General features: G+C 39.9%; 1 protein-coding gene across 1 annotated transcript in view; it reads right to left on the bottom strand.

Moving 5' to 3' along the window:
- Positions 1-24,235, bottom strand: part of TMEM232 (transmembrane protein 232) — a 494,818-nt gene that overhangs the window by 310,102 nt on the left and 160,481 nt on the right. The window contains exon 9 of the mRNA XM_069752641.1: positions 16,627-16,840. Within this exon, the coding sequence (XP_069608742.1) occupies positions 16,627-16,840 (214 nt within the window). The remainder of the gene's footprint in view (positions 1-16,626; positions 16,841-24,235) is intronic.

Consider the following 24,235-nt stretch of genomic DNA (forward strand, 5'->3'; position numbering starts at 1 on the left):
TTGACTCGAGTATAAGCCAAGAGGGGCACTTTCAGCCCAAAAATTTGGGCTGAAAATCTCGGCTTATACTCGAGTATATACGGTATGTACAAATTTTAGTCTAACTATGTGCCAGAATGAAGACCTATTCTAAAGTAGCGACTTCAGTATTGGAAGAACAGATCAAATATATGGATACCATGAAAAAATTTCATTTCCCCACCGGCGGACAAAAGAGGGCCCCTGTGCAAGAACACTACATGGGCCCTTTGCAGGCATAATTGCTCATCATGATGCATAATTCCACCCTTTATGGAGGTGGAAAAGTGCCCCCTTATCCCTTGGGCTCCTGAGCAGCTACATAGTTTGCACCAATGATAAGTCTGCAATGTGCATTTCCCAGTATGCAGTGAAAATTGCTTCTCCTGGAGAAATCAGCTGTTTTTGGCAGAGGGACATGTGTTTTCTGTGGCGCCCAGCTGCTCAACCCATTTTGAAGGGGGTTGTCTGTTCTACTTTCAAGTTGATCTTGTGTAGCATATTTTACAGATGTGTATTGTTTAGAATATTCCACATATAACCGGATATAATTTAGCAGCATGTTGTTAATTGTATCTTTTATTGTTTAGTTTTATATTTAAAGCATGAATAACTACAGCTACTAAATCCTTTATGGTATTAAAAAGTTTACCGAGAGAAATAACTGCATTTGGTGGAAATATGCCAGATAGCGTAGGGGACCTTTTAGTGAAGAAAACACACACAAGTCGGGTGGGGGGTGTTGTATGGAGCAGGCTCAGAAGCTGTGCCCAAACCATTCTTGGCAAAAGATGGCTGTGTTATTCAGCCATCATCTGCCCAAAGCTATTAACTTCTTAAATTTCACTGTCAATTTCTGTCAATAGCATTAGCAGTGTGAGTCAAGAGGCTGCACTGTTCCACTTGCCACCCTTCCAAACACATTGCGTTTATGGGGCCCTGATGCCTTTCCATGGCAGCTAGTGGTCTGCTGAAAACCATCATACCTACCATTACATGCTGTGATGAAACTAATGCTTTCGGGGAGCATTTTAGGAGACTGTGATTTTTACCATATACTGGAATATAGCTTTAAAACAAAAAATTGATCTCCTTTTTCCAGCTCTCCAATCACAATTGTGAACAGTTAACAAGCTTAATCAAATAAAAAAGGAGAAGTTAAATATGATACATTTCCTTTGTATTTTGTGCAAAAAAAAATATTGTCATTGTTTTCACTCTAAATATTGCAAAAAGGAAAACAGGTCAAAACCACAGTTTGGGCACCCTTGGAGATTTGTGTGCTCACATAACTTTGACCAACGTTTCAGACCTTAATTAGCCTATTAGGGTTGTGACTTGCTCACTATCATCATTAGGAAAGGCCAGGTCATGCAAATTTCCCAGCTTTATAAAAACCCAGCCTGCTCTAACTTTGTGCCGAAAAACAGCACATAAGGGTTCTTCAAAGCAGCTGCCAAGCACTATGGAAATGAAAATGGCGGAGGCCTACAAAGCAGGAGAAGGCGACAAGAAGATAGCAAAGCATTTTCAAGTTGCCCTTCAGTTCTAAATGTAATCAAGAAATGACAGTTAACAGGAACAGTGGAGGTCAAGATAAGGTCTGGAAGACCATGAAAATTTTCAGTGACAGTTGCTTGTAGGATTGCTACAGAAGAAAATCAGAACCCTTGGTTGACTGCAAAGGACCTTCAGAAAGATTTAGCAGACTCCAGAGTTGTGGCACCTTGTTCTACTGTTCAGAGACAGCTGAACAAATATGGCCTTCATCGAAAAGTCATCAGAAGAAAATCTCTCCTGCATCCTCACCATAAAATTCAGTGTCAGACATATGCAAAAGAAATTCTAAATAAGCCTGATACATTTTGGAAACAAGTCCTGTGGACCAATGAGGTTAAAATAGAACTCTTTGGCCACAATAACGCATGTGTAGAGAAAAAAGGGCACAGAATTTGAGGAAAGAAACATCTCACCAACTATTAAGCAAGTGGGGGATCAATCACGCTTTAGGGTTGCGTTGCAGCCAATGGCATGGGGAACATTTCTCGAGTGGAGGGAAGAATGGAATAAATGAAATTTCAACAAATTGTTGATGCAAACATAACACCATTTATAAAAAAAGCTGAAGATGAAAATAGGATGGCTTCTTCAAATGGATAATGATCCTAAACACAAGTCAAAATCCACAATAGGCTAACTCAAAGGCACAAGTTGAAGGTTTTACAATGGCCCTCACAGGTCCCCTGATATGAACATCATCGAAAATCTAAAAAAGAAAGTAAAAAGCACTGGCGCTCCTGATAGTCCCTAGTGGGGAAACAAAATTGCTGAATGTAGCGTGCTGCTGGTGATTGTGACAGGTTCTGTGTAGACCTGTAAAGTATATAAAATGAAAAAGAGTGGTATTCACCTGCGCTGTCTACAAAAACGAACAATAAAATGAAAAATAGATGAATAAATGAATAAGAGAGCACTTACTTAATGAGTAATCATTGGTTATGCAGTGGATGTTGCAATGGGTCCTTAAAGTACTACCAGAATCTTAGGGGAATGAGGAGAGAGAAAAAAAAAAAAAAAAGGGGGTAAATGTTTGTATTGGTGAATATAGTGAGACTAAATAGATTTATAATATATACTCACTCAGATATTAAATGGAAATGTGCAATGAAGAGACGTGATCCCTGTGTATCTGCAATTGATGCGGGTATTGTGATGACCACGGTTGCTTAATCTTCAGAGGTTTATAGTAGATGCCCCTGCTTAGATAAATGTACAACCTTTATAGGTAATGGTGGTTTTAAATAAATGTGGTCTAGTTTTCCCAGTACACAATAAACTTACTGCTGGTGGGAGTAGCGCAGGATTCCGTTAGGTTAAGGTAGTAAGATGACCATCAGATGCTGGCTGACAAGGATTACTGTGATTAGAATTGATTGCCCATATGTTGAGATGAGGAGAAATGCTCCCCTAGTATGTTGGAGCACTAATATGCCACAATTGCTATGTGCACATAAAATATGCTATACTCACTGTGGTGCTGAGTGCGGAGGGAAGCGGTTCCGGAAAGTCTGAGCCACCGCTAGGTGTACCACTATGACAGAGCGGTGGGTTAAGGAGAGAGTGGCGGCAGAAGCCGTGCGACCGCGAAACCTTGCGTGCCCCGGCCGGATGCAGCGCTGAGGTAGCGGTCGGAGAGGGTGGGCAGAGCTGCTGGTGACGTCACCACGCTACGGGGCTAAAGAGGACAGGTGTGCTAGTATAGCTAGTCAGCAAACCAATGCATTTCAACCCTGATGAAGAGGGCCTGAGCCCTTGAAATGCATTGGTTTGCTGACTAGCTATACTAGCACACCTGTCCTCTTTAGCCCCGTGAGAGCTCTCCAGAGACCAAACAGCGACGCTGCAGCGATCCGGATCGTTGTCTGGATCGCTGCAGCGTTGTTTAGTGTGAAGGTACCTTTAGCAAGACTACTTTGTCCTATATATGTGCAAATGTATAGACACATATGCAGTTCTATTGCAGGGTAGTATTGAGTAGGAGATCCTGTTTTTTGAGCATTGCAGCCTCTTGTACTTCATTTTAATTTTATGCTATTTTAAAGATATATATCTAACAAAAAATTTATTTTATGGCACTTACAATCATTTTGTTTTTCTTTTGTTTGGTAATTTAAATATCGTTAAAATTGAGTTGTGCGCACTTGCATTTTCAAATACTTAAGGGTGTTTTTAGGTACTAACCATGCAGAGTGCCCAAACTTTTGCATTGGCCCAGAAAATAATTAACAAAATTGTTAAAGTAAGTATAGAAAATAAAAACACTAGCAATTGAGTTTTTCAAAACAAGTCCTTAAAATAATGAAATAAGGAGCGATCAAAATGTTGTATCTAGTTCTAAATGGCATCAATAAAAATCTCTACTTACCGCACAAAAAAACAAGCCCATAAGCTGAAAATTAAAAAACTGTAGATAAAATACGCATATGCATTTTTAGTGCATTTTCTCAGTAGAAGTAATAAAAACACCTGTAATCCACACATGACTTTATCAGTAAAGCTTTATGAAAGTTTAGTAAAAGGAAGTATGCAAACCAAACCAATTTTATTTAAAACATAAGGTATCAATTACAGACAAAAACTGCAATAAAAACGTGTGTAAAAAAACAGGTCTCAAAAACACAATGAAAAGCAGCAGGTAACCAAATTTAGGTAATTGGTAAAATTTGCAACATCAAGAATGCAATATCGAATGATCTATTTGAATTTTACAAAAATCCGCATTGGCCAAACTGCGGATTTTTATGTAATTCGCTTCTGCATGGATTAAAAATATGGCAGCTGCCACCATTTTACTGAATTATTAAAAGGTTGAAACATTTTTTTTAAATACTTATATTCACCTCTCTGGCCCTGCAACTACTGACCACCAGGGATGATCAGAAGATGTGGCAATTAATGGATGGGTGGTGGTGAGTAACGGAGGGGCCGGAGAGGAGTGCGGTAAGGTAAGTATAATGATTTTTTTTTTTTAAATATTACATTAATTATGCTCTGGCGTCTAAAGAAACCCCAGAACATAATAAGAAGAATCAAATTTGCGGAGAATAACCTCTCTGTGAATCGAATTTCCCAGGAAATTTTTCCTTATACGCTCATCTCTATTGACCACCCTTATGACCCATCTTTCTCAAACAAGGTTTTAATCGTGAGTTATGCTTGGTTTCCTTCCACTTCCCCAATTCAGATGAGGCCTGATTTAGAATGTATAGAGGTGAAAAACAAGTAATCAAAACCATCCATATAAAAGGTAATACTTGACGTGGTTGGATGGCTTTTGCACTTTTTAATATAAAAATGTTAACCAATGACCTTATGTTTTTAACATTTGTAGCAAGATTGGAATACATTTAATCATTTATTGCAAGTGTACTGACACATATTTAGCCGTTTCCTATTTAGCTGTTTCCTATTGAAGGATTTTCTAGTTTCTTTCCTATTTTCCTAATTTTAACCTTTTGAGGTTCTGCCGGTGAAAACGTGTAGTATATTAATATATTCTAGATTTTTGTTTTTATTCTCCTGCCTTTTTAAGTAAAGAGTTTTGATGTAAAGTATTGTGATGATAACAAACATATCCTATATAACACAACAAAAGAGTTCTATATTTAAGTAGTGTGAAATGATGCATAGAATTTAATATATTCTATTCATCTCCTAACAGAACAATACATTTCATTTTAATATTGCAAAAAAAATGTAGGATTTATTGTCCCAATATCCTCCTTATTTGTTCTATTTAATTGCTTTAACTCTATGATCATTATTTGTTCATGCAAATAGTTCCGGTTCTATTAATTTTGTATCTTGTTGTATAATGGAAATAGCTTAAAGGCTCACTACAAACTATTCCAAAATGTCTAGAAGGCTTATAGAAAAAGGGAAAACATCATAGTCTACCGAAACAGTTAGCAAATCTCCCAGGGACACGCTGAAGGGTCTCAAAAACTCCCAGTAGGTTTCTCGTGGTTTCCAAATAAACATTCAGTGGGCAGAAAACATGGCATGGATGATGCATGGTAAGAACAGAGGCATGGATACAAAAATAAAATCCTGTAGCTACTCAAAGGCATCCAAGACAAGCACACCAACAATTAACATAGGCTTAAAGAGCATGTCTCCACAATTTAAAGGGAATTTGTCACCAGGTTTTTGAAGCTTAATCTGAGAGCAGCATAATATACAGACAGACCGTGAATCTAGCAATTTGTCACTTACTGATCTGCTTAGAGGAGTTTTTATAAAATTATTGTTTTATCGACAGGAAATCATCATTATAGGACTAGTAACCCAGATGCCATGTAGTCCTCCACATTCATGAGCTCTGTATAACCCCGCCCCACCACTGATTGGCAGCTTTCTGCATAGTCTATATATGGGCACAAAGCTGCCAATCAGTGGTCTGCACTACTCCCTAGCCTTCCTGTTTTCTGCTTGCCAAGCGGTGGGGCACTCCTGATAATGGTATCCACAGCGTGGTACAAAGCTCAGCATTCAGACAGCTGGCAGATCTGCAGCAAACAAAAGAGTTCTTAACATAAAATGCATCAACCAGCATAGCAAAAACATGTGACAAAGGTGGAATTTTATTTTACTACTGAAAATGAGTCATGGTAAAATGATGCAGCTTGTATCAGCCTAGTTGGGTGACGTTGAGATCTCTATTCCTTCAGTACAGCTCTGCGCTAAACAGCTACTGTATGTTGTGTTTTTCCTGCTTTTTTGATGCAAATTAATAGCTTCTTTCTACAGTGCTAGTAAAAGATTTCAGGAATCTCATGCACAAGCTTGATTTTATTTTCCTGAGTGAATTGGAAAACTGCTGTGTTTTTGAAACTGTCAATTCTTTCAGCATGTTCGCAGCATTTTTTCATCCATAGAAAGCAATAAGTGTAAAAAAAAAAGCAGCAAAAAGTTTTTGCACCATTTTTAGTGAAAAAAAACACAGGTACAGCAGGACGTGAAACCCATAATCACAGCAATTGTGAAAAAACAGCTCCCGTATTTATTCTGCCATCTGCAACGTTTCGGTCCGTGGACCTTTTTCAAGCATAGTGAAAAGACAATACAACCACCATTATATACCCTTAGGCCAAACCCATTAATTAACAAACAACCAATGGTGTGGCACCATACACCTGAAAAAAATTACATCATAGTGCAACATACATATACAAATATAAAAACAGTCCCACATTGCCAGCCCCCTGTATATACTAACCACTAACATATAGAGAACACCGAAGAAAAAAATACGGAGTATAAGTCCCATTTAGAAAAAGTATAAATACATATCTTTATTGGTCAAAAACCGTCACATGACATATCATTTAAGACATAGTTATTACAAACATAATATACACAGAAAGGAACCAAAGGAAAACACTGAAAGAGTCACTGCAGGGCGGCAGCCCCTGTGAGTCCCTGTTAATTCACCTTCTCAAAGCACAAGAAGTGCATATTAAATCAAAGGGCGCTACAAAAACCGGATCACTAAGAGTCTATCCATATACTTTCCACAGTGGGATACCGATCACCATATTCGGCGAATATCCTACTCAGCCCGGTTAAATAGCTCTTTCCCATAAGGGAACACAGGGGTCACCGCCGAGGCCCCAACGCGCGTTTCGCATCGGCTTCGTCAGGGGGCAGAGATGAGCTCCTTACTCCCAAGGTTGCCATAGAATCTAATAAGAGGATACCATTTGTGACAGCATTTAATGGTCTGAGTGGCCAGATCTCAGATTTGATTCGAAGGCACTGGCCACTTCTGGGTAGGGGACATGACAATGTGAGTGAGTTTCAATCGCCCCCACTATTCTCGTATAGGAGAAATAGAAATTTGAAGGACGAGCTGGTGGTGTCTGATGTGGGCAGCTCAAGGAGGGATCCACAGACTACTTTAAGCCGTCCGAGCCTGGGTAATTTTCCCTGTCTCGGATGTGCAAGCTGCAATAACTTAGTGAAAGGGGCATGTTTTTATCATCCCCACACTGGAAAAAAGTATATGATATGGAAACGGTATACATGCAGAAGTAGTTTTGTGGTCTACATCCTTAGCTGCCCGTGTGGTCTCTACTATGTAGGGGAGACCACAATGGAGGTCAAAGCGAGAATTTCAAAGCGTAAAAGAACTATTAGAACAAATTTGATTGACCTTCCAGTACCTAGGCACTTCCATGAGTTAGGACATTCGGTTAATCAGCTAAGATACCGAGTCATAGATGATGTACCTATGCCAAGACGGGGTGGCGATCGGGTTTCTCTTCTGAAGAGAAAAGAATTGAAATGGATCTATGAGCTTGATACTCTTTCTCCAAAAGGCTTAAATATTGATTATCAACAAAGTTGTCTCCTGTAGGGTCCTTTTGGGCCTTTGTGGTACCTCATCGGTGTATTATTGTTTTTAATTCTATTATATACTGTTTATATTGTTTTTTGTTAGGGGTGGTCTCATTAATGGTTGCCTTTTAGCTCTGTCCTATATATACATATGTAGCCTCTTGATCAATTTGATCTGAATATAATGTTGCTGTTCGCCTGATACCTACCTTAATCCGTTTTTCTGATAAATTGTGATTTTTTGTCCCCTTTTTCTGCTTGGATGTATTTTTTCCAGGATAAAAAAATATATATCTATGGAGTTCCAAAGGTGTTTGTGATATATGTATGTCTTTGCAAGGAGTTTTACACGTACTGAGTTTAGGATATCATGATGGTTGTTTTTTTCTGTATATGTTGTCTCTCATTACAGGCCCATATGAGAAAAGATGTAAATATTTAAAATGATGGATTACATAATATAGGAATAGTCGATATTGAGGATAAATATATAAGGTGTCCAGTGGAGAAATGTTATACTGTATACTGTTGTATACTATGGTCCTGGAGTGAAAAAATACTATACTTACCTATGAGCCTGGATGTACTTTTGTGCGCTGATTGTAGCGCTATGTGACCGCTCACTTGAGCCATCTATCATGAAGAAGTTTATGGAGCATTATTTTGTCAGGCGCAGTTGCCAATTACATAGACTCAGTGTGCTGACTATGTTGGATTCCGTCATTATAGCGCTATGGGACCGCTCACTGGAGCCATCTGACATGAAGAGATCTATGGAGAATTCCTCTGTCATGCGCAGTTGTCGACTAAATGGACTCAGTGTGCTGATTGTGCTGGAGTCCGGGACTGCGACATGCGCATATGAGCTATGGACAGGGATGATGTCACGGACATGCGCAATACAATGCGCACCATTGGACAAGAGTGGGCGGTGTTTGTTTATTACTGACATGTGGACCAGCAGCCTATGAACTAGCGCGGTGAGGAGCGCTGCATTCTGGGCATAGGGCGACCACATGATTTGAGATTTAGGAGCTGATTGGAATGCTCCTGTTTTGAACACGCCCACAATGCCATGACGATCGTGGATGCAGTACCCGGATTGGTGCGAGCGATATTTGTTTACATTGTGGACTTTGGGGACTTATTAGGGATTTATGAGTATGATGTAATAGCGGCGAGCGATCAGAGGTAGTTGGACTATGTTAGCGGTTAGTATATACAGGGGGCTGGCAATGTAGGACTGTTTTTATATGTGTATATGTATGTTGCACTATGATGTAATTTTTTTCAGGTGTATAGAGCCACACCATTGGTTGCTAGTTAATTAATGGGTTTGGCCTTAGGGTATATAGTGGTGGTTGTATTGTCTTTTCACTATGCTTGAAAAAGGTCCACGGACCAAAACGTTGCAGATGGCAGAATAAATACGGGAGCTGTTTTTTCACAATTGCTGTGGTGCTGTCCTTCTCTTCATGCGCTTTTGAATTTATCTACTGGGATGGATCCCCTGGTGAGGACGTGCACTCTGCTGTCCATAGAGACGTTGCCATTATAGGGTGCGGCTTTATTACTAAAATTTGATACTTGTGAAACCCATAATGTCTTGGTATTCTTACGTGAGCATACTACAGAAAACCTTTTGCTTCTACTGAATCCAAAAACAGTTTTATTAAATTATTGATAATTAAATTAGTGATATATGTTAAAGTAATTACCCCTTTCACAGGCTATAAACATCGGCCTCCAGCCGTTGGCTTTCCCTCTGCTGGTTACAAAAATTGCGCAGAAGCCATATTTTTCTAAAACATATTTTATTAATTAAATACATGTACAGTAAGCTGCACACATGCTGTACTAATTGTATTTGTCACAGACATCTATATATCTACCTATTCTATTTGTATTTACTGTATGTAATCCAACTCTTCTATTCTGTTGGCTCCTGCAGTCATTTTAAACTACCGCAGCTGCTGAATTGCCGGCTTTTCTTCTACCTATTAATCTATGTAATATAAATACATAGCATATATACTCGAATATAAGCCGACCCAAGTATAAGCCGACCCCCTAATTTTGATGAAGATAGTTTGTGAACAGCAGTTTTCAGCTCTTTCCACAGATTCTCGAACAGATTGAGGTCTGGACTTTGACTTGGCTATTCTAACACCTGGATACGTTTATTTGTGAACCATTCCATTGTAGATTTTGCTTTACGCTTGGGATCATTGTCTTGTTGGAAGACAAATCTCCGTCCCAGTCTCAGGTCTTTTGCAGACTCCAACAGGTTTTCTTCAAGAATGGTCCTGTATTTGGCTCCATCCATCTTCCCATCAATTTCAGCCATCTTCCCTATCCCTGCTGAAGAAAAGCAGGCCCAAACCATGATGCTGCCACCACATTTGACAATGGGGATGTATGTTCAGGGTGATGAGCTGTGTTGCCTTTGCGCCAAACATATCGTTTGGTATTGTTGCCAAAAAGTTTGATTTTGGTTTCATCTGACCAGAGCACCTTCTTCCACATGTTTGGTGTGTCTCCCAGGTGGCTTGTTGCAAACTTTAAATGACACTTTTTATGGATATCTTTGAGAAATGGCTTTATTCTTGCCACTCTTCCATAAAGGCCATATTTGTGCAGTGTATAACTGATTGTTGTCCTATGGACAGACTGTCCCACCTCAGCTGTAGATCTCTGCAGTTCATCCAGAGTGATCATTGGCCTCTTGGCTGCATCTCTGATCAGTCTTCTCCTTGTTTAAGATGAAAGTTTAGAGGGGCGGCCGGGTCTTGGTAGATTTGCAGTGGTATGATACTCCTTCCATTTCAATATGATCACTTGCACAGTGCTCCTTGGGATGTTTAAAGTTTTGGAAATCATTTTGTATCCAAATCCATCTTTAAACTTCTCTACAACAGTATCATGGACCTGCCTGTTGTGTTCCTTGGTCTTCTTGATGCTCTCTGTGCTTCAAACAGAACCCTGAGACTATCATAGAGCAGGTGCATTTATATGGAGACTTGATCACACACAGGTGGATTATATTTATCATCATTAGGCATTTAGGACAACATTGGATCATTCAGAGATCCACAATGAACTTCTAGAGTGAGTTTGCTGTACTGAAAGTAAAGGGACCGAATAATATTGCATGCTACACTTTTCAGTTTTTGAATTTCCACAAAAATTTAAAATAACCAATACATTTCGTTTAACTTCACAATTGTGTTCCACTTGCTGTTGAGTCTTCACCAAAAATTTACATTTGGTATTTTTATGTTTGAAGCATGATATGTGGGAAAAGGTTGAAAAGTTCCAGGGGGCCGAATACTTTCGCAAGGCACTGTATATATATAGCTCTGGCATAAATTTAGAGACCACTGCAAAATGTTCTATTTGTCTGATTTTTGTCTTTATAGGTATATTTTTGAGTGTAATGTAAATTGTTCATTTATTCTACAAACTTCTGACAACATGTCTCTGAATTTCCAAGCAATATATATATATATTTTTTTTTTTTAAAAGGAGAAATGGTCTAAATTTAAAAAAAACCCATTGCTTTCAGACCTCAAATAATGCAAAGAAAATAAGTTTTTTTGGAAGTGCATTGAACAGCAAGGTGGATTGCTGCTGAGGTGAAAAAGAAAAAGAAAAAAAAAATCTTTAAATCTTCAGCTTAGCAAGTGTGAACGAGCTGAGTGTGACCTGAGTGTAAGTGTGAACTGTGGTAAGTGTGACTTGTGATTCAGTGACATTGGATTCTGGGACTTTCCAAGGGAGGAATTACTGAATTGCTGTCTGTATCTTTATACTTTGCATTTGTTTTTGTTTTTTGTTTTTTTATTTAACGTTTCTGTGTGGTGCAATCCCCATTAGGAAATGTGCTCAACCATTGTTAATGCCATCTAGTGCACATCTTGCCACATGTATGCAGTCCTTGATCAGCCGATCGAGGGTGCATACTGATGTGTGAGATGTGAGCATGTTGTGCATTTGGAAGCCCAGATTCTGGATCTAAATGTGCAGCTGGCAACACTGAGATCCCTTGAAAATATGGAAAGGAGTCTGCTGCTCACTGAGCTGACGCTCAATGGGATAGATGAAGGGGGGGATGGTAGGATGGAGCCGCAGGACAGTGGAGTAGCAAGCTGGGTGACAGTTAGAAGGCCGGATAGAGGGAAGAGTGCCAGGGAGGCTAGTCCTGATCTGGCACACCCAATAAGTTTGCTAAGTTGGCAGATGAGGGGGGTGCCAGTACAGGGGTAGCACTGCTGCAGCCAGGCATGTCCTCTGAAAACCGGAGGAGTGACTGCTACAGTGAGGAGGGAAATAGGAGAGCAGGGCAGGCCAAACAGGTGCTGGTAGTGGGGGACTCAAACGGTGTGCTGCCTATCTGGCGCTCGAGTCCGACACATCGCTGATCGGGTGGACAGATTACTGGGAGGGGCTGGTTAGGACTCAGTGGTCATGGTGCACATTGGCACAAATGACAAAGTTAGAGGTAGGTGGAAGGTCCTTAAAGATGATTTCAGGGAATTAGGCTGCAAGCTGAAAGCAAGGACCTCCAAAGTGGTATTTTCTGAAATACTGCCTGTACCACGTGTCACGCCACAGAGGCAACGGGAGATTAGGGAGGTTAATAAGTGGCTCAACAATTGGTGTAGGAAAGAGGGGTTTGGGTTCCTGCAGAACTGGGCCGACTTCTCAGTTGGCTACAGGCTCTACTTGGCTACGGGCTGCACCTCAATGGGGAGGGTGCAGCTGTGTTGGGGGAGAAAATGGTTAGAAGGTTGGAGGATTGTTTAAACTAGGGATTGGGGGGAGGGTATTCAATTTATACGAGGGAAAGATAGTGCAGATAGAGACCTGGGCACAAATAAGGAAGATGGGGGTGGTGGTGGCAAGGGGGGTGGTGTTAGAACAGTTAATAATTTAAGAAAGAATAGAGGTACAGAGAGGAACATCAAGTGCATGTATACTAATGCCAGAAGCCTCGCCAACAAAATGGATGAATTAGAACTAATGTTGTTGGAGCATAATTATGACATGGTGGGGATATCTGAAACATGGTCGGATGAGAGCCATGACTGGGCTGTTAACTTGCAGGGCTATAACCTGTTCAGAATTGACCGAATGGATAGGTGAGGGGGAGGGGTGTGTCTATAGGTAAAATCGTCCTTAAAACCCATCCGGCATGATAATATAGGTGAATCTAATGAAAATGTAGAGTCCCTGTGGGTGGAGATAAGGGGAGGGGGGAAAATAATAAATTACTGATAGGGGTTTGTTATAAATCTCCAAAAATAATGGAAGCAAGGGACTTCAACTACCCTGAAATAGATTGGGGAAGAGAAACCTGCAGTTCCAGCAAAGGTAATCGGTTTTTGACAACTATGAGAGACAATTACCTTTTACAACTGGTTCAGGACCCAACAAGAAGGAAGGCACTGCTAGACGTAATATTAACCAACAGGCCAGACCGTATATCAAATATAAGGGTTGGGGGTCACTTGGGGAATAGTGATCACAAAATAATAAGTTTTCATGTATCCTTTAATAAGATGTGTAGTAGAGGGGTTACAAGGAAACTAAACTTCAGGAGGGCAAATTTCCAACGGATGAGAGATGATCTTGGTGCAATTAACTGGGACGATATCCTGAGACATAAAAATACACAAGGAAAATGGGAGAAGTTTATTAGCATCCTGGATAGGACCTGTGCACAGTATATACCGTATGGGAATAAACATACTAGAAATAGGAGGAAACCAATATGGCTAAATAGAGCTGTAAGAGCGCAATAAGTGACAAAAAGAAATCATTTAGAGAATTAAAGGAAATAGGTAGTGACGAGGCATTAAATAAATACAAAAAATTAAATAAATTAAATTAAATTAAATAAAAAGCAAATCAAGGCAGCAAAGATTGAGACAGAGAGATTAATTGCCAGAGAGAGTAAAAATAATCCCCAAATATTCTTTAACTACGTAAATAGTAAGAAACTAAAAAATGATAGTGTTGGCCCCCTTAAAAATAGTCTGGGTGAAATGGTGGATGAGGATGAGGAAAAAGCCAATATGCTAAATGACTTTTTTTCATCAGTATTTACACAACAAAATCCCATGGCAGACAAAATAACTAGTGATAAAAATTCCCCATTAAATGTCACCTGCTTAACCCAGCAGGAAGTACGGCGGCGTCTAAAAATCACTAAAATTGACAAATCTCCGGGCCCGGATGGGATCCACCCTCAAGTACTGCAGGAACTAAGTACAGTCATTGATAGACCATTATTTTTCATCTTTAAAGAGTCCAAAATAACAGGGTCTGTACCACAGGACTGGCGTATAGCAAATGTGGTGCCAATATTCAAAAAGGGGACAAAAACTGAACTCGGTAATTATAGGCCAGTAAGCTTAACCTCTACTGTGGGTAAAATCCTGGAGGGCATTCTAAGGGATGCTATACTGGAGTATCTGAAGAGGAATAACCTCATGACCCAGTATCAGCACGGGTTTACTAGGGACCGTTCATGTCAGACTAATTTGATCAGCTTCTATGAAGAGGTACGTTCCGGACTGGACCAAGGGAACCCAGTGGACGTAGTGTATATGGACTTTTCAAAAGCTTTTGATACGGTGCCACACAAAAGGTTGATACATAAAATGAGAATAATGGGGATAGGGGAAAATATGTGTAAGTGGGTTAAGAGCAGGCTCAGGGATAGGAAACAAAGGGTGGTTATTAATGGAGCACACTCGGACTGGGTAGCGGTTAGCAGTGGGGTACCACAGGGGTCAGTATTGGGCCCTCTTCTTTTTAACATATTTATTAATGACCTTGTAGGGGGCATTCAGAGCAGAATTTTAATATTTCCAGATGACACTAGACTCTGCAGGGTAATCAATACAGAGGAGGACAATTTTATATTACAGGATGATTTATGTAAACTAGAAGCTTGGGCTGATAAATGGCAAATGAGCTTTAATGGGGATAAATGTAAGGTCATGCACTTGGGTAGAAGTATTAAGATGAATAACTATGTGCTTAATTCTAAAACTCTGGGCAAAACCGTCAATGAAAAAGACCTGGGTGTATGAGTGGATGACAAACTCATATTCAGGGGCCAGTGTCCGGCAGCTGCTGCAAAGGCAAATAAAATAATGGGATGCATTAAAAGAGGCATAGATGCTCATGAGGAGAACATAATTTTACCTTTATACAAGTCACTAGTTCGACCACACTTAGAATACTGTGCACAGTTCTGGTCTCCGGTGTATAAGAAAGACATAGCTGACTAGAGCGGGTGCAGAGAAGAGCAACCAAGGTTATTAGAGGACTGGGGGGTCTGCAATACCAAGATAGGTTATTACACTTGGGGCTATTTAGTTTGGAAAAAGGAAGACTAAGGGGTGATCTTATTTTAATGTATAAATATATGAGGGGACAGTATAAAGACCTTGCTGATGATCTTTTTAATCATAGACCTGAGACAGGGACAAGGGGGCATCCTCTACGTCTGGAGGAAAGAAGGTTTAAGCATAATAACAGACACGGGTTCTTTACTGTAAGAGCAGTAAGACTATGGAACTCTCTGCCGTATGATGTTGTAATGAGGGATTCATTAATTAAATTTAGGAGGGGACTGGATACCTTTCTGGAAAAGTATAATGTTACAGGGTATGTATACTAGATTCCTTGATAGGGCGTTAATCCAGGGAACTAGCCTGATTGCCGTATGTGGAGTCGTGAAGGAATTTTTTTCCCCAAAGTGGAGCTTACTATTTGCCACATGGGTTTTTTTTGCCTTCCTCTGGATCAACATGTTAGAGCATGTTAGGTTAGGCTATGGGTTTAACGAGATGGACTTAAAGTTTTCCTTCAACCTTAAAAACTATGTTACTATGTTCATAATAATTTAGAAACAACAATACTGTTTTGACTCAGGAAGAGTTCAGAAATCAATATTTTGTGGAATAACCATGATTTTTAATCACAGCTTTCATGCATCTTGGCATGCTTTCCACGAGTCTTTCATACTTCTTTTTCAATTAAGCAGTTCTTCTTTGTTTGATGGCTTGTGACAATCCATCATCCTCTTGATTACATTTCAGAGGTTTTCAATGGGGTTCAGGTCTGGAGATTGGGCTGCCCATGACAGGAATTTGATGTGGTGGTCTCTTAATTTTTGCCAGAGCTGTATGTATTTTATGTGTATATATCTATTCTATCTATTCTACCCTGTCAGCGTGATTTTACTGTACCCGGCATATGAATTGCCAGCTTTTCAAATGCTATCCGTGTGTAAAATTCGGACAGCACTTGCATGGACTGAGTGCTGTGTGATTTTTTTTCTCGCACCCATTGACTTCTATTGCGGGATGCAATATGATTTCTGACTACAATCACAGCATGCTGCAAATTTTTTCCAGTCGAATCGTGATCCAATCCGAGCTGGAAAAAAAAAGCAGATGAACACACAATCATAGAATAACATTGGTACTAATTCAATCCAATTTTTATCGGACTGCATTCGTCCGATTTCATTGCAAGTGGGAATAAGCCCTAATTCATGAATCAGGAGCCTCTGACTTCAGCACATAACCTCATAAAGACAAGCATGAACAACACCAGTCTTGATAAATCGGGCCGTTTGTTAAAAAATAAAGGTCCTTACTAATTGGACCTAAAGAACTGAAATTTACTTACTGGAATCTGGTTTATTTGGAGGATTAAAATGCAATAAACCATTTAAACAGGCTTCGGTAATTTCCACATTCCATGTGTTTTCACTCTGAAATCCAATAAATGCATGTTTTTGTATCTCAGATGTAGTTCCATGCAAGCAAATATCCGCTAGCACAACAGCATAAACATAAACAATTTCGAGAGGCCATGAAGAAGACGTACTTAGTGTTGAGGGCTGTAAAAAGAAACAAAAAAAGACACATCTGTAAGCCACTGCAATACTGATTTTACTTAAAAAACTATATGAATTTTATTTAAAAAAAAAAAAAGCATTGCTTAGGTGTTGTAAAGCTCTATAGTAAGGATTATGTCACCGATATATTATTCAAGACAAAGCCAAATGCAACATTTTTATACCATGCAACAATATATTAAGAGGAAAAATTTTGAACACTACATCTGAAAAAAACACTATTTCATAGTTATAAATAATTTTTTCTCGTTCGGATATTCAAAATAATTTTTATCTCTCTTTTTGCGTCACAGGGGGCTACATTTTTGTCAATTTTATATTCCCTTTTTTGGCTGATAAAGAGGAAAAATGTAAAGAAAAATCGAAAATATTTTTCACATTTTTGTTTCAACTTTTCTTTTACAACCACAAAATACTACTGAAACATTTTAAATTGTGTTCCATCTTCTTTCTCGCATGCCTCTGTACACCGGTGTATTCTCTGTACTTCCGTGCTGCTCTAATGGTCTCCGGCGAGGGCCAGCAGCTTGTTTCTGTGTTCAGCGGTCACATGGTACCGCTCATTAAAGTAATGAATATGCACTTCATGCCTATGGGAGTGGAGTCGCGTCCATATTCATTACTTTAATGAGTGGTAGCACGTGACAGCTGAACACAGGAACAGCTGCAGGCTCCGGAAACCATCTGAGAAGCAGGGATGTGCAGAGACCGCGCCGTGAGGAGGTGAGTATGATGTGACAGCCTATCATTAGCTTTCAGGACAGCAATTATTATTATATTTTAGCCCTGGTGGCTGCGGACCACTCTTATGGCGTTTTGCAATGGTGTGGACTATCTGATCTAAAAACAACTTGCTGTCCCCCTGACATGTTTTGCTATTGCTGGCTTCTTCAGGGAATGAGGCTGCAAAAGAAGCCAGCAACATGCTAGGGGGACAGGAAGTTATTTTTAGATCAGATAGTCCACACTATTGCAAAACTCCGTAAGAGTGGTCCGTGGCCACCAAGGCTAAAATATAATAATTGCTGTCCTGAAAGTTAATAATAGGTTTCACACGAGGAAGTACTAAAAATATGTGCCCACAAAGGCTAATAGCCAGCGAAATGAATTACTATAACTCGCATAAATGGAAGAACTGAACAATACCTACCCTCATATGAGACCATCTATCATTAATAGAGCTACACACTAACAGGGAAATACTTCCCAAGATCTACCACTGTAGTTATAGCCCCTAGCAGTTTACAATCACATTGCTTGAGGAGGTATTATTAATGAGCACAATTTTTTCATTATTATTAGAATAATCATTAAAAGTTATATTTTATTGTCGAAGGATCTTTAGTTAGGATCTAGTTGCCATTCAGCAATTTGGTAATTATTGTATTAGACCCTTCGCTGATTTCGGTCAGTGAGCATATTGACACCACGGATGTGTTACATAACCTTTCACTATTGGGCATGAAGAAAAAATAACTATATTTTTACCACAAAAATGTTGTTTTAGCCCCATTACATTACTTAACACACGCACAATTACCATTTTATGCATATCACTTCTGCATTATAATATTCACACAATGCCTAAGAGAAATAGTCTTATGTTAGAAGACATATGCTTCAAATGTTAAAAATATATCACTTTTATTTGAAAATTCATATTTGAAAATGTACTATTAACCCCTTAAGCCCCAAGGGTGGTTTGCACATTAATGAACGGGCCAATTTTTACAATTCTGACCACTGTCTCTTTATGAGGTTATAACTCTGGAACGCTTCAACGGATCCTGATGATTCTGACATAGTTTTCTTGAGACATATTGTACGTCATGATGGTGGTAAAATTTCTTCGATAAGACTTGCGTTTATTTGTGAAAAAATGGAAATTTGCCAAAAATTTTGAAAATTTTGCAATTTTCCAACTTTGAATTTTTATGCCCTTAAATCACAGAGATATGTCACACAAAATACTTAATAAGTAACATTTCACACATGTCTACATTACATCAGCACAATTTTGGAACCAACATTTATTTTGTTAGGGAGTTATAAGGGTTAAAACTTTACCAGCAATTTCTAATTTTTACAACACCATTTTTTTTTAGGGACCACATCTCATTTGAAGTCATTTTGAGGGGTCTATATGATAGAAAATAACCAAATGTGACACCATTCTAAAAAGTGCACCCCTCAAGGTGCTTTTTCAAAACCACATTCAAGAAGTTTATTAACCCTTCAGGTGTTTCACAGAAATTTTTGGAATGTTTAAATAAAAATGAACATTTAACTTTTTTTCACACAAAATTTACTTCGGCTCCAATTTGTTTTATTTTACCAAGGGTAACAGGAGAAATTGGACCCCAAAAATGGTTGTACAATTTGACCTGAGTACACCGATACCCCATATGTGGGGGTAAACCACTGTTTGGGCACATGGCAGAGCTCGGAAGGGAAGGAGCGCTGTTTGACTTTTCAAAGCAAATTTGACTGGAACTGAGATGGGACGCCATGTTGCGTTTAGAGAGCCCCTGATGTGCCTAAACATTAAAACCCCCAACAATGACAGCATTTTGGAAAGTAGACCCCCTAAGGAACTTATCTAGATGTGTGGTGAGCACTTTGACCCACCAAGTGCTTCACAGAAGTTTATAATGCAGAGCCATAAAAATACAAAATCATATTTTTTCACAAAAATGATCTTTTTGCCCCCATTTTTTTATTTTTCCAAGGGTAAGAGAAGAAATTGGACCCCAAAAGTTGTTGTGCAATTTGTCCTAAGTACGCTGATAACCCATATGTCGGGATAAACCACTGTTTGGGCGTACGGCAGAGCTCGGAAGGGAAGGAGCACAGTTTTACTTTTTCAACTCAGAATTGGATGGAATTGAGATCGGATGTCATGTTGCGTTTGCAGAGCCCCTGATGTGCCTAAACATTAAAATCCCCCAAAAGTGACACAATTTTGGAAAGTAAACCCCCTAAGGAACTTATCTAGATGTGTTGTGAGAACTTTGAACCCCCAAGTGTTTCACTACAGTTTATAATGCAGAGCCGTGAAAATAAAAAATCATTTTTTCCACAAAAATTATTTTTTAGCCCCCAGTTTTGTATTTTCCCAAGGGTAGCAGAAGAAATTGGACCCCAAAAGTTGTTGTCCAATTTGTCCTGAGTACGCTGATACCCCATATGTGGGAGAGAACTACCGATTCGTTGCATGGTAGAGCTCGGAAGGGAAGGAGCGCCATTTGGAATGCAGACTTAGATGGAATGGTCTGCAGGTGTCACATTGCATTTGCAGAGCCCCTAATGTACCTAAACAGTAGAAACCCCCACAAGTGACCCCATATTGGAGACTAGACCCCTCAAGGAACTTATCTAGATGTGTTGTGAGAACTTTGAACAACCAAGTATTTCACTACAAATTATAAAGCAGAGCCGTGAAAATAAAAAAATAATTTCTTTCCACAAAAAATTATTTTTTAGCCCCCAGTTTTGTATTTTCCCAAGGGTAACAGGAGAAATTGGACCCCAACAGTTGTTGTCCAATTTGTCCTGAGTACGCTGATTCCCCATATGTGGGGGAAACCACCATTTGGGCGCATGGCAGAGCTCGGAAGGGAAGGAGCGCCATTTGGTATGCAAACATAGATGGATTGGTCTGCAGGCGTCACGTTGCATTTGCAGAGCCCCTGATGTAACTAAACAGTAGAAACCCCCCACAAGTGACCGCATATTGGAAACTAGACCCCCCAAGGAACTTATCTAGATGTGTTGTGAGAACTTTGAACCCCCAAGTGTTTCACTACAGTTTATAGTGCAGAGACGTGAAAATAAAAAAATAATTTTTTCCTACAAAAATGTTTTTTAGCCCCCAAATTTTTATTTTCCCAAGGGTAACAAGAGAAATTGGACCTCATAAGTTGTTGTCCAATTTGTCCTGAGTACGCTGATACCTCATATGTTTGGGCGCACAGGAGAGCTCGGAAGGGTAGGAGCACTGTTTTACTTTTTCAACGCAGACTTGGCTGGAATTGAGATCGGACGCCATGTTGCGATTGGAGAGCCCCTGATGTTCCTAAACAGTGGAAACCCCCAATTCTAACTGAAACCCTAACCCTAGCCCCAACCCTAACCCTAGCCCCAACACTTGAACTAACCCTAGCCTTAGCCCTAACCCTAGCCCTAACCCTAGCGTTAACCCTATCCCTAACCCTACCCCTAACCCTAGCTCTAAACCTAACTGTAACCCTAGCCCTAACCCTTGCCCTAAAACTAGCCCTAATCCAAGCCTTAGCCCTAACCCTAGCCCTAACCCTAGCCTTAACCCTAGCCCTAGCCTAGCCCTAACCCTAAGCCTTGCCCTAGCGGGAAAATGGAAATAAATACATTTTTTTAATTTTATTATTTTTCCCTAACTAAGGGGGTGATGAAGGGGGGTTTGATGCTTTTTATTGCAAAAAAATAGTTTTTGCGTCTCCACATTTTGAGAGCTATAATTTTTCCATATTTTGGTCCACAAAGTCATGTGAGGTCTTGTTTTTTGCGGGACGAGTTGACGTTTTCATTGGTAACATTTTCGGGCACGTGACTTTTTTATCGCTTTTTATTCCGATTTTTGTGAGGCAGAATGACCAAAAACCAGCTATTCATGAATTTATTTTTTTTTGGTGGGGGGGCGTTTATATCGTTCCACATCTGGTAAAATTGATAAAGCAGTTTTATTCTTCGGGTCAGTACGATTACAGCGATACCTCATTTATATCTTTTTTTATGTTTTGGCGCTTTTATACGATAAAAACTATTTTATAGAAAAAATAATTATTTTTGCATCGCTTTATTCTGAGGACTATAACTTTTGTATTTTTTCGCTGATGATGCTGTTTGGTGGCTTGTTTTTTGCCGGACAAGATGACGCTTTCAGCGGTACCATGGTTATTTATATCCATCTTTTTGATTGCGTGTTATTCCACTTTTTGTTCGGAGGTATGATAATAAAGCGTTGTTTTTTGCCTCGCTTTTTTTTTTACCGCGTTCACTCAAGGGGTTAACTAGCGGGACAGTTTTATAGCTGGGGTCGTTACGGACACGGCGATACTAAATATGTGTACTTTTAATTTTTTTTTATTATTTAGATAAAGAAATGTATTTATGGGAGCAATATTTTTTTTTCTTTATTTAGGAATTTACATATGTGAATATTTTTTTTTTACTTTATAACATTGCCCCAGAGGGGGGGCATCATGTTATAAGGTCAGATAGCTCATTAGCGATCTGACATGCAGGGCTGCTGGCTTACCAGTGCTTGCTCTGAGCAGGCGCTGGTAAGCCACCTCCCTGCAGGACTCGGATATAGCCCCGTGGCCATTTTGGATCCGGGGCCTGCAGGGAGGGGATGCTCGGTACAAGGTGAGCACATCGACTTGTACCAAGGGTCTCAGGGAAGCCCGCAGGGAGCCCCCGCCCTACGTGATGCTTCCCTGTAGCGCCGGAACGCTGCGATCATGTTTGATCGCAGTGTGCCGGGGGTTAATGTGTCCCGAGGGTGGTCCGAGACCACTCCTGGCACATAGTGCCGGATGTCAGCTGCGATAGTCAGCTGATACCCGGCCGAGATCGGACGCACTACCCGGATTGCATATGACGTACTATCCCATCACTGGGAATTAAGTCCCAGGTCACCTCGACGGGATAGTATGCCATATAGGATTAAGTGGTTAAAAATACGCAGTGAACACCCAGATTAAGCATGCAGAAATCATGAAGAAATACACAATGTTCCAAATTATTATGCAAATGACATTTTTCTCGAATTTTCCTAAATGGTCGGTGCAAATGACAGTCAGTCTAATAAAAGTCAACACCCGTTAGAGTATACATCGAATTTTATTGAAGAAACCTCCCAATGATAACAGTATAATCTCCAAAATGAATAAAAACTCAAAACGCACTGTTCCAAATTATTAGGCACAGTAGAATTTCTAAACATTTTATATGTTTTAAAGAACAGAAAATGCTCATTTGTGGAATTTGCAGCATTAAGAGGTCACATTCACTGAACAAAAAAAGCTATTTAACTCCAAAACATCCTAACAGGCCAAGTTATATGTTAACATAGGACCTCTTCTTTGATATCACCTTCACGAATTCTTGCATCCATTGAACTTGTGAGTTTTTGGAGAGTTTCTGCTAGTATTTCTTTGCATGAAGTCAGAATAGCCTCCCAGAGCTGCTGTTTTGATGTGAACTGCCTCCCACCCTCATAGATCTTTTACTTGATGATACTCCAAAGGTTCGCTATAGGGTTGAGGTCAGGGAAAGATGGCAGCCAATGACTCAGAGGTATTCTTTGCAGCATGAGATGGTGCATTGTCATGCATGAAGATGATTTTCCATAGAATGTACTTTAAGTCTGCAAGGACAGGGTCCTCTCCCCTCTGTACTAGTCTGTCACTGTAAACCTGTTTACTGTAAACGATATCTATAACCCTGTATGTAACCCCTTTCTCATGTACAGCACCATGGAATTAATGGTGCTATATAAATAAATAATAATAATAATAATAATAATAATAATAATTTTGCTCCGGGAAGTACATTTCTGCTTTTTATACCATGGAAAAAAAACTCTCAGTCAAAAACTGTATATACTTTGCAGAGGTCATTTTCAGGAACCTTAAAGGGCCCTACCAGCTGTTTCTCCATGATTCCGGCCCAAAACATGACTCCTCCACCTCCTTGCTGACATCACAGCCTTGTTGGGACATGGTGGCCATCCACCAACCATCCACTACTCCATCCATCTGGACCATCCAGGGTTGCTCGACACTCATCAGTAAACAAGACTGTTTGAAAATTAGTCGTCATGTATGTTTGGAACCACTGCAACTGTTTCTGCTTGGGAACACTGTTTAGAGGTGGCCGAATAGTAGGTTTATGCACCACAGCAAGCCTTTGAAGGATCCTACACCTTCAGGTTCGAGGGACTCCAGAGGCACCAGCAGCTTCAAATAACTGTTTACTAGTGTTGAGCATTCCGATACCGCAAGTATCGGGTATCGGCCGATATTTGCGGTATCGGAATTCCGATACCGAATTCCGATACTTCCCGCGTATCGGATACCGGAATCGGAAGTTCCCAGAATTCAAACTGAACGCAGCAGCCAATGAGGAATGATTGGAAGTGTGGGCACATCCTGTTTAGCATGGTGGGCATGTAAGTACTGGCAAGGCTGTGATTGGCTGCTGAAATGATGTCACTCTGCACTATAAAAAATTTGCGCTCACTCTGCTGTGATTTCAGTTAGGGACAGGACGCTGTGTTCTAACTGAGGGCCAGTTGAGATAGCTAATTGCTTTATTTTCCTTTCCAAAGGCTAA

The sequence above is a fragment of the Ranitomeya imitator genome, chromosome 1 (genome assembly GCF_032444005.1).
Source record: "Ranitomeya imitator isolate aRanImi1 chromosome 1, aRanImi1.pri, whole genome shotgun sequence".
Classification (NCBI taxonomy): Eukaryota; Metazoa; Chordata; class Amphibia; order Anura; family Dendrobatidae; genus Ranitomeya; species Ranitomeya imitator.